This window comes from Cavia porcellus, unplaced genomic scaffold (genome assembly GCF_034190915.1).
Source record: "Cavia porcellus strain 051 isolate PalLab524CR breed Dunkin Hartley unplaced genomic scaffold, mCavPor4.1 scaffold_17, whole genome shotgun sequence".
NCBI classification, from domain to species: domain Eukaryota; kingdom Metazoa; phylum Chordata; class Mammalia; order Rodentia; family Caviidae; genus Cavia; species Cavia porcellus.
The window spans coordinates 71,176,666-71,190,907 of NW_026947500.1; the positions used below are offsets into that span (position 1 = coordinate 71,176,666).

The window sequence follows — 14,242 nt, forward strand, 5'->3', positions numbered from 1 at the left end:
GCTGCCCCGGCCTGCGCCCAGGAGCCGCCACTGCGCGGGGCGGGAGCCGCTGCTGCTGGTGGGGAGGGGTCGTCCAGCAGGAGTTTATCATCATCATCGTTATTATTTGAGGCAAGGCTCTACTATTCGCCCAGGTTGGCCTGGAATTTGCCATCTCCCTGACTCAGCCTCGCAGAGCTGGGTGACAGGTGTGCGTCACCGCGCTTGGCACGGGAGCGCGTGTGCCGAAGGCCGCGATGGTGCCGAGGACTCAGGCCCGTGCTGGGGTGGCACCCGGGCTCTGCCGGCTGGGGATGAGGTCATAGGGAAGCCCCACCCCCTTTCCCGGAAAGTCAGGGGGCGCAGCGCCTTCCCCTAAGACCTCCAGGCCCGGAAAGCCCCACCTCCGGACTCTGGGAATGTAGGGGCTGTCAGGCCACAGCCCACCCTGCCTCTGCAGCCCTCAAATGCCACGGACTGGTGTCCGGGGAAGCCCCCGAGGACTTCACTCTGCACAGCTCCCGCGGTATCCCCCACCTGCCCGAGCTCCCCGCCACACCCCACTTTCAGTCCTTCTGATTCTTCCTGTCTGGCTCTCTGTCCCTTTCCTCTGATTCGGGTTCCTGACCCCCGCTCTTTCACGGGCAGGGACCTCTGGGGCTTTCGGTTGTGATTTACTCTGATTTACTCTTCGGGAGCTCCGGCTCTGCTCAGTGCAGACAGGAGCTTCACCTGAAATTGTAAAAGGGGAACCCAAGACCACACACACAAGACAGTGCGGAGGCTGGGCTCGGGGTGCCTAGAATCGTGCTCTCTGGGAGGCTGAGGCAGGAGGATCACAAGTTCAAGTCAGACGGAGTCACTTAGCCAACAGCCTGTCCCAAATCAAAAGCCAAAGGGCTGGAGATGTAGTTCAGTGGGGGAGCACAGGCCTACTGTTCAAAGGCTCTGAGGTTCATCTTCAGGACACAAAATAAAATGAATATTTTAAGGGGCAGCGTATAATTCACTTCCCATGGGACATTCAGGAAAAGGAGGGCAGGTGGGGGCCGAGGAGAGCTTTCCTAGGCGGTCGGAGCAAATCCTCCACGTGCCAAGCAGCTCGGGTCCCTGCCTTGTATCCCGTGGTGCCCATGGTGTGGCTGAACACCAGCCTCTGTGGCTGGCAGGGTCCCTCGAGCGGGTCTTGGGGAGGAGACAGCCCTGGGCTCTGCGAGAGGCTTCGGCACGTCGGACAAAAGTGCGAGCCCCCAAGGCTGACATTCCTGAGTGAGGGGCCCTGCCTCAGTTTCCAGGCTTTGGATGAGACCACAACACCAGCTCTTAGTGGACCGCGTCTCGGGCTGCGCTGTGGCTTGGGCCATGGTTGTCACACTCTCTGTGCCCGTGATGTGTGAGTCAGCACCTTAAAATAAACTCCCAAGCCAGGCTCTCTATCTCTGCACCTCTCTCTGTCTCTGTGTCCCTGTGTCTGTCTCTCTCTCTTGTGTCCAGCCTAAGTGACCTGAAAGAACCTCCTCGGGAGACGTTCCTTGGCTTTGACCTGTTGGGCACAGAGCAACACGACGGAAGGCACTGAGCCCAGTGGAGACCCAGGGGCGGCCCGCTGGACGGCCTCCTGTGGAGCAAATGTCCACTCCTGTCCAGGGCGGAGGGCAGCTGTTTCTAGCTTTGAGGGATCTGAGGAAAGTCCTTTTGGAGCCAGGGAGGACGCCGAGGTGGCCGTGCCCTGGCGGGAGGGCAACTGGCTGCTGGTGAAGAGTGATTTTCCCAGGGGGTCAGGCAGGTTGGAGGGGCCGAGGGGACCCCAGTGTCCACTTCCTCTTTTGCTACAAGGACACCCGAATCCCAGCAGGCCTTTCTCCATGCGCAGCACGGGCTCCATGGGCAGCAGTGAGGCTTGACTGCCAGCCAGCAGGTGCTGGGGATGGAATGGGGCGGGGGACAGGGTGCCCTCAAATCTAAGTGGCGTCTCCTGGAGCTGCTTCGGTGACTGCACAGAAGGAGCAGCAGCTGGGGTGCCCCACGTGCCTGTGATCTGCCAGCCCGTCCCTTCAGTGAGGGTCACCGGGCGCTCTGAAGCCACAGGCGAGGCTGGCTGTCTCAGAGGTTTGCACAACTATCACCCCGGCATTCTGGGAGGCTGAGACAGGAGGGCCTCCTCTTGAGCCCAATGACTTAGGCAGATGCCGTCTCAAAGTTTAAAATTCAAACCAGGGCTGGGAGAGCGCTCAGTGCAAAGGCCCTGGGTTCCGCCTGAGTACCCAGATCAATTCTTGAAAATCCAGGCACATCTGCACATATACATGTGCACACAGACACGTGGGGCACGTGCGTGTACATAGTGCACATCCAGGAGTACAGCTGCTTATGCGCACACACACACTTACCCAGGCGTGTGCACATCGATGCACACCACACCATGTGCTTTCCATGCATGTATACACAGACACTCATGTATACGTGCTCTCACTTGCACAGTGCACACTGACATACCACCTGAGCATCTGCACACACACAGACCCACGTGCACACCCACAAAGCCCCCCCACTCTCCACCGCCCTGGGCACCGTGGAAACAGCACCCGCTCCGTCCCATCCATCCGGGTACTGGGCTGCCCGGACCAGGGACCGGTCTGTCCTCTCGCCTGCTGTGGCCGGGGCCCAGGGCTCCTCAGGAGCTCTCCAGTGCTCCAGGGAACCCAGCAGCCTGGGGGTGAACGCCGGGGCTTCCCCTCTCCCGTCGCTACCTGAGTCACATTTTCAGGTGGCTTTGGAAAGTGTGAGCGGCTTATGAGTGAGAGTGAGACGCGGGCCGGGCCCCAGTGGGGGACAGGAAGGGGAGGGAGGCGCGTGGGGAAGGGGAGGGGCCGAACCCCAGCTCTAAAAGCGGCTGTGGGGCGCACGACGCCCTCTGCAGCGTGCAGCGCCCAGCGAGTTGGGCAACTGTGGTTTCCTCTGAGCTCAGGCGCTGGGGCCTCTGCAGGGCATGGAGGACACGGTCGTGCGGCCTTCGGTGTTTGTGGTGGACGGACAGACGGACGTCCCTTTCAGGAGGCTGGGGCCCAGGCGCAAGCAGAGGTGCTGCACTCCTGCCCGGGTGGGCTTGGGCCTCCTGCTGCTGCTCCTGGGGGCCGTGCTGGCCGCCCAGAGCTGGTTCCTGCTGCAGCTGTACTGGCGTGTAGAGGAGGTGGTCGCCCGCCTGCCGGTGAGTGGGGCGTGGGGCTGTCTCCTGCCACGTTCTGTGTCCCATTGTGTCCGTGTGTCTGTGTGTTTGTAGGACAGACAGATAATGTCCGGCCTGACCCCTGAGTTGCTGCTGCCAGCCCCCTAGCCTCTCCAGACCTCAGTCTCCCTATCTATAAAATGGGGATGACAGTAAGAGCGGCTGCAGCCCGATCCCAGCACTCTGGGAGGCTGAGGCAGGAGGATCCTAAGTCCCATTCTAGCCTGAATTAGTGAAAGCCTGTCTCACAAATAAAAAGGGCTGAGCACACAGCTGGGTGTGAAGGCCCTGGGTTCAATCTGCACTACTGAGAAAAGGGAGAGAGTGGGAAGGAGAGAGAGAGAAGGAAGAGAGAGGAGAAAGGAGTGGCCTCTTCCAGAGAATGAAGTATGCCTGGACGCTCAGGGTGCTGGGCAGTGGCCGCCCGAGGCCAGCACTTAACTATCCCAAGCGCAGTCCTAATCTTGCTGGTCCCATTCCTGGGATTCTTGCTGGGCTGCTGGCTCTGTCCGGAGACAGCTCGGCCGTGCTCCACCCTCCTGGGCTGCCTGCCTACGCCGTGCACATGTGGCCTTGCCCTCCAGTGCCCCGTCGCCATATTCTGTCTCCTTGTATCCAGTTCTGGCGGACACGTGAACTGTGCACGGGTCCTGCCTGCCCGGTACTCACCTGCCGCACCCCGTGGGCCGATGCTGGGCGTCTCTGGCTCTGGATACGTGTCTGTGGACCTGTGGGGTCCAGGTGGGCCGAGGTGTCTGCATCCATGCATGCCTCTTCAGCCTGCCACTGAACAGTAGGTCTGTGCCCTGAGTCACACATCCAAACTGAAGTCCCACTAAGCAGCCATCAGGGTCCCCGGGTATTTCCCAGCCCGAAACTCCTAAATCTGAAATCTTAAGTGCTGCAAACTCTGAAGCATTTTGAGGCCAGACATGCCAGACAGGTTTGAGCTGGGCGCAGGGGTGCCCGCCTGTGATCTCAGCACCCTGAGAGGCTGAGGCAGGAGGATGGTAGGTTCCAGCCTCGTGGGAGCAACTTCTGACTTAGCTAAACCCTGCGTTGCAATTTAAAAATTTAGATATAGCTCAGCGTGAATGGCCTGGGTTCAGGTCCTGGTACTGCAAAAGAAAAAAAGAAGCCAAAAAACTAAAACTAAAACAAAACAAAATAAAAAGCCATTTAGTTTTTGGCTTTGGGATTTTCAGATGAGGGATGCTCTGTGATAAAATGTATGCAAATATCCCCGCCCCAATCTGAACTATTTCAGCCCCAAGCATTTTGGATAAAAGTCATCGGCCTGTATAACTTATTTAAGAAACACTTCTATGGGCCTGGGGCTGTCACACGCTTTGGGCACAATAATTGATTGACTTGCCCGGCATGGTGGCTCACACCTGTAATCCCAGCACTCGGGAGGCTGAGGCAGGAAGATCGTTGTGAGTTCGAGACAAGCCTGGGCTACAAAGTGAGCTCGAGCCCAGCCTGAGCTGCATAGCGAGACCCTGTCTCAGAAAGACAAATAATAATAATAATAATAATTGATTGACTCCATGGCAGGCAGTGGTGGAGAATCACAGTGCTTGATTGGCCACTGAGTGCTGCTGAGTGAGCATCTGAGCGTGTATCCGTGTGTGTGTGTGTGTGTCTTTGGTGTGTGTGTGGTGTGTGTGCCCGCGCACAGGCATGTGGCTCTGCGTGTGTGTCGGAGGGTGGTGTCTGCGGCCGTGGTCTGGCTGTCTCATGGCCACGTGTCTGGAGCTGGGGTGTGGCAGGTCCTCACCGTGGCTTCCTTCTGCATTTTAGGAGAAGGATGCGGAGTCCTGGGAGAAGCTGATACAAGGTGAGTCACCATCCAGGTCCTCGGGGAGGAGGAGCGCGGGGCCCACGTCACCCTCATCCCTCTGCCCGTTGCTCAAGTTGGTTGTGCAACACCCCAAGTCCACAGGTGCCACCCGCACCCCTCCTGACCCAGAAGCAGAAGTTTGGGTCCCTCCGGAAGGGGCGGGGATGACAGCGGGAGGTGGACACGATGACCCCCGGGTGGCTGACCCTTGTCTGTCACTGTCCTTGTGTCTGACCTCTGACTCTCTCTCCCCAGAGCGGAGATCCCACCAGACCAACCCCGCAGCACACCTTACAGGTGAGAGGGACCCCGGGTCCCGGCACGGCAGCGGGGGGCGACCCCCTTTCTCCTGACACTGTCTCAGGCAGTGCTGGGAGTCTTCTCTTGTGAGCGTCATCAGGACTGGCTTGATGTCCTCAAATCAGTTCAAAATGTTCATCTTGGGGCTGAGGATTTAGCTCAGCGGCACAAGCCCCTGCCTGACAGGCGCAAGGTCATGGGTTCCATCCCTGATGCCAAAAAATAAACAAATGACTTCAGACTGAAAATGTTCGTCTTTCACGGTCACTGTGACTGTGCAGAAGAGCTAGAAATCACCGGGTTTGCAGACCCAGTGAATAAGGGGACCAGAGATCGTCACGTGTCTATGAGCCTTCCCGCTGGATGGGCCTGGGCAGCAGGATTTCCCTGCTTCTGGCCTCACCTGGGAAAGACACTCGTGAGGGAGGACCCCAGAACTGCTTCAGAAGGTGACCAGAGCACAGGGACATGTGTCCGTGAAGCGAGGGGGAGGAGCCTGAAGAGGATTAACGATGAGGGGTCTTTCACTGTACTAACTTTTAAAACCTAAACAGACACTGTATATTTTGATCCATAGATTTTCCTGGCACACAGAGACTCCAGTAGCTATAAAAACTAGTCCTAGCCAGGCATGGTGGCTCACGCCTGTCATCCCAGCACTCGGGAGGCTGAGGCAGGAGGATCTTTCCGAGTTCAAGACCAGCCTAGGCTACAAAGTGAGCTCAAGGCCAGCCTGAGCTGCACAGCGAGACCCCGTCTCAAAGCGACAAAAAACAAAAACAAAAACAAAACAGAACAAAACTAGTCCTTGTTATCCATAAGGGATACATCCCAGAATCCCAGAACCACTATGTATTTCATATTTTCCCCCACCCGTACATACCTGAGATGAAGTTTAATTTATATAACTTACATAATTAGGCACAAGAAGACATTAACAGTGATTAATAGTCAGACAGAAGAATCATGGCACTGTATTGCCATGAGTCATTTAATTTTTTTTATTTTGTTTTTGTTGGTTTGGTACCAGGAATCAGACTGAGCACCTTGCACTTGCCAAGCATTTATGCTGCTAAGCTATATCCCCCGCCCATATAAGTTATTTAAAACATGAATGGTTTGATTTGGAATTTTCCACTTAGTATTTCTGTAGCACGGTGAGCCTGTGGCATTGGAAACCACGTCCACTGAGACCACAAATAGGAGGCACTCGTGCGTTTCAAATTTTATTTAATAAACTGTCCTCCAGGGCTTTCCGTGTCTCACCCTGATACGATTTGTCCCTGTGAGTCTCAGGAAGCCCTAAGCAGGTCTATCACTGTCTCCATGTTGCAGAGAGAGAAACTGAGGCACACAGGGGTCCCATGGCCACCGGCCCCTGGCTGTGTTCTGCCTCGGTCCCTTGATTCTGCAGCTTTCAAGATTTGACATTTTTTCCGAATTGCTTAGTCATGAGACAACTTGGTTGCTCCCTTGAAAGTCAACTTACTTCGTCTCTTCAGGCCTCTCCCTGAAGACACGGTGGGGCAGATGAGTTAAGAGACATAATACAGAAGCCATCTTGCTGCTCTGTGCCTCAGTTTCCCCCATGTGCAAAGCAGAAACATAGCGAGTTAATCCATATATACAGCCTAGCACAGAAGCAGAGGACCAGGAAGTGTTGTCACACAGCAGGAAGGAGACGAGCTGATCACTTTCTCTGTCCCCCAGGAGCCAACTCCAGCTTGACGGGCAGTGGCGGCCCCCTGCTGTGGGAGTCCCAGCTGGGCCTGGCCTTCCTGAGAGGCCTCAGCTACCGCAACGGCGCCCTAGTGACCACCAAGGCCGGCTACTATTACATCTACTCCAAAGTGCAGCTGGGAGGCGTGGGCTGTCCCCAGGGGCTGGCCAGTGGCCTCCCCATCACCCACGGGCTCTACAAGCGCACACCCCGCTACCCAGAGGAGCTGGAGCTGCTGGTCAGCCGGCGGTCACCCTGTGGACGGGCAAACGGCTCCCGCATCTGGTGGGACAGCAGCTTCCTGGGCGGTGTGGTGCACTTGGAGGTGGGCGAGGAGGTGATCGTCCGGGTGCCCGACGAGCGACTGATCCGCCTGCGTGACGGCACGCGGTCCTACTTTGGAGCTTTCATGGTGTGAGGAAGGAGGGACGTGGACTGGACGGAGAGACCTCCGAGGCCCCTCGGGCTGTCGCAGCCTGGCAGCAGAGGTCTGGGGGGCCTCCCTGGGAACCCAAAACCAGCAGGTGGACAGCTGGGCGGACACCTCCAGGGATCGCATCCTCACCACCTAGAGCGGCTGAAGACCCAGCAGGCCCTTTTGAGGGACCCCCACCCCCAGCCCCAACTTCAGACCCTGCCAAGGACAATTCTCATGACAAAGACCTGGGGCTGGGACGCTGGCTGAGGCTGCTGGGGACCGGGGTTCCATCCCCAGACATCTCCCCGCCCTCCAGATTACAGACAAGGACGTGAAGACTTGGGGGTCTGCTGGTGGCCCCTGAGTAGAACATCCAGCTGATTTGCCTGATATTCAGGAACAAGGGACAAGGGGCGGGTATTTATACTTTTCTTCCCAAAGAAGGTGGGATTCCAGGGATCGGGGCTGGAGCCTGGCAACTGTGTGGCTCTCCCTGCATCACCAGCAGAGCCAGGAGGACACTGACCACCAGGACTGGCCCACGCGGAAAGCCCGGCCCAGTGCCACACACAGTCGTGGACCGTGGTGGAGTCGGTCCCGGGGTGGATGTCCAGCTACCGAGGTGGCCTCCGCTCGCTGGCCGTGTCCCGTCACTGCTGGGCACACACAGCCCACGAGGATGCTGCTGTCAGGTCCTCACCACCACACAGGAAGTGCTCGCTGCGTGCACGAAAGGAGCAAAGGATGACTCGACAATCACACCTGCCTGGTCATGGAGACTCCGTGACAGTCACAGGAAACGGCTCGCAGCAGCTCTGCACCCCACACCCCAGCCACCTTCCCGGGTGGGGTGTCAGAGTCACGCTGGCCCCTGGGACCTTCACGGGCAGACCTGGTGACCCCATGGTGTCCCGGGGACAAACATATGTCACACGCCGAGCCTGAGGGTCCCCTTGGCCAGGACTGACACATCCTGGGGTCAGGCATGGACCTGGCCTGTGCTGCTCTTTGCAATAAACAGCGAACACTTGCACTTGGGTCTGTCTGGTTCTTGGGGAAAGACATTGGTGAAGGAAGGTGGGATGTGGTTTGCAGGCCCAAAAAGCCCCATGACGAAGATGAGGAAAGAGCCAAGAGCAAAGGCGGTGACTCACAGGGCAGAGGGATGGCCCCGCTGAGGTCATCTTGCAGACCAGGAGCCAGGAGCGTGCGGGCAGCAACGGGTAGACCAGTAGCCCTCAGCTCTAGGTTTGCCTTCCCCCGCCCATCCGGGACTCCAGGGAAGTGGAGGCTCCGCCCTTCAAGGGATCTGATTGGCCACTTCCGCCATGCAGGCACCTGATTGGCCTCCTTCAGAACAGAGTGACAGCCTGCGGAGCCATTGGAATCTTGGAGCACAGAAAGCGTGGGAAGTGGCAGATAATGATATGCACTCAAATCCGCTGGTTTATGCAAATGAGCATTACCACAGTGCGGCTGGAAGTTCCTAGAATCTGAGGATGCGAGAGGAATTATTTGTTGTTACTGGTTTTTGTTGGTATCGTGTTTTACACGGTAGAGTGTGGAAGGGGACAGGCTTTGCGATGGGATAGTCCTGGCTTCCACCTTTCTCCTGTTAGTCCCTGTGTGACCTTAAGCGAGTCATATAACTTCTCAGTGCCTCGGGTTTCCTCATCTGTAAAATGGACAGAGAGAAAACCAGTTCGCTCCTTAGGATCATTGTGATGATCAGGCATGGGAAAGCCTGTTTGCTCTGGCACTTGGTACACAGAACTCAGTAAGTGTGCAGAGTTCTAAGAGCAAGTGTCTCCCTTTTTTTGGAACCAGGAATCAAACTCAGGACCTTGAGTTTGCTAGGCAAGTGCTGTCCCTCTGAGCTATGTTTCCCGCCCTCCCTGGGGTAAGCGTTATTTCTCAGCCCTGGGCAGGAGGTACTATGACCCAGCTTTTAAGTGCTGAAATCGTAGCTTGCAAGAGGCCCTTCCATCTCCCCCACCCGGGGCTGCAGAATTCAGGAAAGTTTCCCATCACCTTGGCCCCACCGGGCTGGTAGGAGGCAGAAGGGCCCCCGAGTGCCCAGCCCCAGCACCCACTGGAGTTTCCTTTACTCTATCACAGTGTTTCTGTTTCCGTGGCTTTGATTAGGAGACCGAGGTGCAGGGACAGTGTATTTATAAAAGCCACAGGCAGCCACCGGCTTCCGCCTGGGGACGGAACCTCTTGCTAAGTTTAGTCTCCAAATGGCATTGTGGCAGGGCTTCGGCACCTTGAGGAGGAGGACGAAGAGGAGGACGAAGACAGGAGAGATGGAGGAGAACAAAAGATGAGAAGGAATTAAAAACCCCAGCTAGGCAGGAGCCGAGACCCGGACACGGTGTGGTTCAGCTGAGGTGCAGGGCCAGGAAGCCCCTAGCCCGCGACACTGACCTACTTTGCAGTTTCTGAGAAGTTTATCTGCTCTGTTTCCTCTTTCACCTCTCGGGCCCCACCATCCATCTTCCTGAGGGCCTGCAGTCGTCCACCGTCCTCCCCCTACACGCTCGCTGTGCAGGAAACGCCTCCCCTGCCCGTCAGCTCCTGCCAAGACTCAGAGGTAGTAGCCAAAGTTAGCTGGTAATTCCCAACTTCATATGACCGTGCCGGGCTCCTCCTATCACTCATCACCGTGTGCAAACACTGACGTCCACCCTCAGGGCTTCCCACCCGGAGCCAGACCACCTGAGTTCAAGTTCTGCTCTGGGGCTTCCGAGACAGGTAACCTTGGGCTCCATCCTCGGCTCCTCTGGGCCTCCGTTTCCTCATCTGTAAGGAAGGCAAACAGTGGCCTTGATCAGATGTTCATTACTGTGAGATTAAGTGACTTGAATCTTTAAGTACTCTTGCTCAAGAACTCGGCTTGCAATGAGCTCTTTAATCCTTGGTAGCTGTTCTTTTTGTAAGCGTAATTTGTTCTCATGGTTTATGCGAGTGTCTCTCAAAGGTCCTTGCCTTGAGACAAGAACTTTTGTCCCACCATAAGCTAGCACCGTGGCAGGCCTCCACAGGTCCAAAACCACAGAGCCAACTGGTCGTAGAGTGGGCCCTCTACATCCATGAGCCAAGAAAGACCTTTTCTCCTTTTACATCGATTGCCCCCAGTGTTTGTTATAGTAATGGAAAGCTGACTGATGCAATTATAATTACAATGCACATTTAAATGTTTTATTTTTCTCAGTTATATCAAAGGCTGTCTCGCACATACAAGCCACATCTAGTCACTTGAATGCATATCTAAAATAGGAATTAGTAGCCTAAATATGAGACAATTAAGCACAGAGATGACCCCAGAGTTCGGGATTCTTTTGGGAAGGTGTTAGCTGGGGCAACAGCCTTGCTGAATACATGCTTCTCTCTTTGTGACCAGGAAGCCAGGTCCTGATGCAGTGACCTTGGTCCTCAGGTCTTCCTTTGATGAGAGAATTTTGTTAAGACACATAGGCAACCATGCAACCGAATAGGAGAATTTATCGTGACATAGAGATGGAGTTACACCTTTGTGCAATAGGAAATGCTAGGGAGCCGCCACATTCACCAGCTGTGAATCCGAGTATCTGTTTGTGCACACAAGAGTTATTCCTGGGTTCAGGGAACAAGAGTCCTTAGGGTACTGACCGACACGTGACTCAGATGTCATATGAGACTTGCAAAATGTCTTTCTGTCCCTTGAAGACAGTCAGTGTTTGCTGAGGGGCTTTAATCGTATAAGAAATTTGCAAAAGATAAATTCTTAATTTAAACTAGGCCCCGACCTAAGGCAGGGAGGTGTTCAAAGAAATTTTCCTGTCCTGTTGTCACTGGACTGTAGGCCCCGGGCCATGCTCTGGCACTAGGTGGCCGGGTGGCGGCATGCTCTGTCCCTCTGGCCTCTTGCTGTTTAACTACCCCTGACAGTACTATTTTGGTACTAGTTTATGTAGAAGGAAATCCAGGCACAGAACCATTGAATCATTTCCCTATCCAATGTAGGAACATGCAGATGCTTCTTATCTAGCAATGGGGTAAGGTCCTGCTAATCCTCGCATAACTTGAAAATAAATTAAAAAAATACATGGAAGCATCAGGGCACAGTGATGCCCACCTGCCAGTCCGGCTACTCAGGAGGCTGAGGCAGGAGGATCACAAGTTCTAGGTCAGCCTGGGCAACTTAGTGAGACTGTCTCAAAATAAAAAAAATATATAAGAAGGCCTGGGGGTGTGGTTCCAAGGTAATTGCCTGCCATGGGGGCTCCATCCTCAGTGCTGCAAAATAAAATGATTGCCCTGAGTACACATAATCCACTGGACAGCCTCACTCGGGCTGCCCCTCCTCGGCCATCCTCGGGACAATCACCTTAGCAGGGTCATCTGACACCAAGCCCATTTCATAATAAAGTATCAAATATCTCATGCAATTAAGTGCTTGTGTCCAAAGGGCTCTGCCCCGACGGTGACTGCAGAGACTCAGTGGTTTGCTTGTGACTGCTGGACCCATCGGGTCAGCTCGGCTACCCTGATCTCTGGCCCTGCCTTTCGCCTGTAGGTTGTGCTCTGTTCCAGCGGCCCCAAGAAAGCTCCCCCTCGGTGAAGCAGATGGGAATCTCAGCAACTGCAGGAACAGGAGAAAGGTTCTCTCTAAGAGAGCGGGATGGACAGGTGCCCTGCAGGCGGGAGAGTGAAGTTTCTAGAACCCTGAGTGTGTCCCGGAAGCCGGGAGCTAACACAACACAGCAGAGTGCTAGCAAGGGGCCACAGGCATCTCATTTTGTTTTGTTTTGCTTTTGTTTTTGTCTTCTTGATGCAGGGTCTCACTGTGCACCTCAGGCTGGCCTTGAGCTCACTTTGAAGCCCAGGCTGGTCTTGAACTTGCCGGGATCCTCCTGCCTCAGCCTCCCGAGTGCTGGGATGACAGGTGTGCACCAACACATCTGCTCAGTTTGTTTTGAGACCTTGAGGTTTCCCCAGTTCTCACCATGCTCTGACTATATCAGAGCCCTGGGCCTTATCAGTAACCCCACGGGGTGGTGCCTTCTCTCAAGCTAAAGTTTGAAACCACAAGCTCCCGTGGATTTTATCTATGACTAATGAGGTGAGAGAGAGAGCTGGAGAAAAAAATCACATCTTCTTTGGTTTTCCAAGGGCCTCCAGTCCTGCTCACGACTGAATATCTGCCAAACACCAAAAACACCCAAGACCACGAAGATATGCCGAGCTCCAGGCCACAGTGGGCCTCTGTTCCTCTTGAGGGCCAGCGCTCTACAAAAGGGGGTACTTTTGATCTTCATTTATTCATTTGGATTTTGGCACCCAGATGCAATCTCAGCACTGCGGGAGGCTGAGGCAGGAGAATCTCCTGCCTGTCTTCTAAAGACCCCTGTGGATCAGGACTCATCTGTCCGTCTCCAGCCCCTTGATCTAGTCTACAAAAGCCCCGTTTGCTCTAAAAAGAGTCGTATCCACAGGCCTCGAGCCTTGGTTCATGCAGATCTTGCAGTAGGAGAGAGAGCGTGGTATTATTCTGCCTTTTGTTATTCTGTATGTGTAACCCGTGCGCGTGTCTCTGGGTGTGCGCATGCGCGCGCATGTGTCTGAACCAGAAATGAGATCCAGCTTGCTTCACAGGTTTGTGATAAGCGGCTGGTGTCTGGGGTTATAGCCAGGCCGTGGGAGGATAACAGGAACCCCCCGGGGTGTGACGGGCACCAGGGCTTTGACTGTGAGCTGACAAGAGGAAGAGTGGGGCGGGGAGGGGTGGGGAGAGTTTGAACAATGGGAGAAGCCTGTGCCAAGGCCCTGGGGCAGGAAGGAGAGCAGGGCCATCTAAGAATGGAAGGCAACTGGGGCATCTGAGGTCACATAGCAGTGAGAAGGGCAGAGAGGCAAGGCGGGGGTTTAGCTCAGTGTTGTAAGTTCCTGCCCGGCAAGCACAAGGTTGTGACTTTAATCCCAGTACTCAAACAAACAAAAAAGGGCAGAGAGGTAGTGGCCAAGAGGGCTGAGAATTTTATTCAGCCGTGATGGAAACCACTTAAAACTGTTAATATCCAGAGGGTTTTTTTGGTTTTTTTTTTTTTTTTTTTTTTTTTGGTGGTTCTTGATGTTGAACCCAGGATCTTTGACCCAGGCCACATCCCAGTCCTTTCTGGAATTTTGTTTTGAGACAGGGTTTCACTAAATCATTTCATAGCCCAGGTTTGGTTCAGACTCACAGTCCTCCTGCGTCAGCCTCACAGAGTGCTGGGATGACAGACATGTGCACCACGCCAACTCCCAAAAACTTTTTAAAATCTTCATGGGGAAAGTTATGAACATGCCCCCAAACGGACAGAAAAATAGTCAAAAGAGTACCCCAAAATCTGGGCTTTATGGAAGATTGGAAGGTTTCTGGGGCGGGAGGATGGTGAGTATAAAAGCAGCCTAGAACGCAGAGATCCTGTGCCCAAAAAGCCAAGCAAAGAGACCTGGTGGAGCTATCACTCCCATTCAGTAGTTTCGATGTCTTGCCATGCCGACTTGATCAGCCAGCCCGTTTTTATCTTAATATCATTTCAGAATCAGCTCATTTCACATGCCCCCCAGTATTTTAATTCCCCCAAAGGCCCTGGCCCTGGAGGGTCAGCCCGAATGAAAGGTGGGAACCGTTTAAGAGGTGGACCTAGTAGAAGGTGGACGAGGAGGAGGGGAGAAAGCTTTATTGAGGGAACAAGAGGTCTGCCGACCAGAGCAGACACTCTCTGAAGC

The 14,242-nt window shown here is 54.7% G+C and overlaps 1 protein-coding gene across 1 annotated transcript; it reads left to right on the forward strand.

Moving 5' to 3' along the window:
* The first annotated feature begins 2,883 nt into the window (after positions 1 to 2,883).
* Tnfsf14 (TNF superfamily member 14) lies at positions 2,884 to 8,516 on the forward strand. Its single transcript, XM_003460710.3, has 4 exons — positions 2,884 to 3,187; positions 5,009 to 5,045; positions 5,304 to 5,345; positions 7,059 to 8,516. Exons 1-4 carry the CDS (start codon positions 2,969 to 2,971, stop codon positions 7,484 to 7,486), a joined length of 726 nt encoding a protein of 241 aa, XP_003460758.1. The 5' UTR covers positions 2,884 to 2,968; the 3' UTR covers positions 7,487 to 8,516.
* The last annotated feature ends 5,726 nt before the right edge of the window (positions 8,517 to 14,242 follow it).

Bases quoted from the DNA above. Each gene is read 5' to 3' on its own strand.
- Tnfsf14 (XM_003460710.3), top strand. From the start codon at position 2,969: ATGGAGGACACGGTCGTGCGGCCTTCGGTGTTTGTGGTGGACGGACAG. The intron at 3,188-5,008 runs GTGAGTGGGGCG...TCTGCATTTTAG, and splicing joins AGGTGGTCGCCCGCCTGCCG to GAGAAGGATGCGGAGTCCTG. The intron at 5,346-7,058 runs GTGAGAGGGACC...TCTGTCCCCCAG, and splicing joins CCCCGCAGCACACCTTACAG to GAGCCAACTCCAGCTTGACG.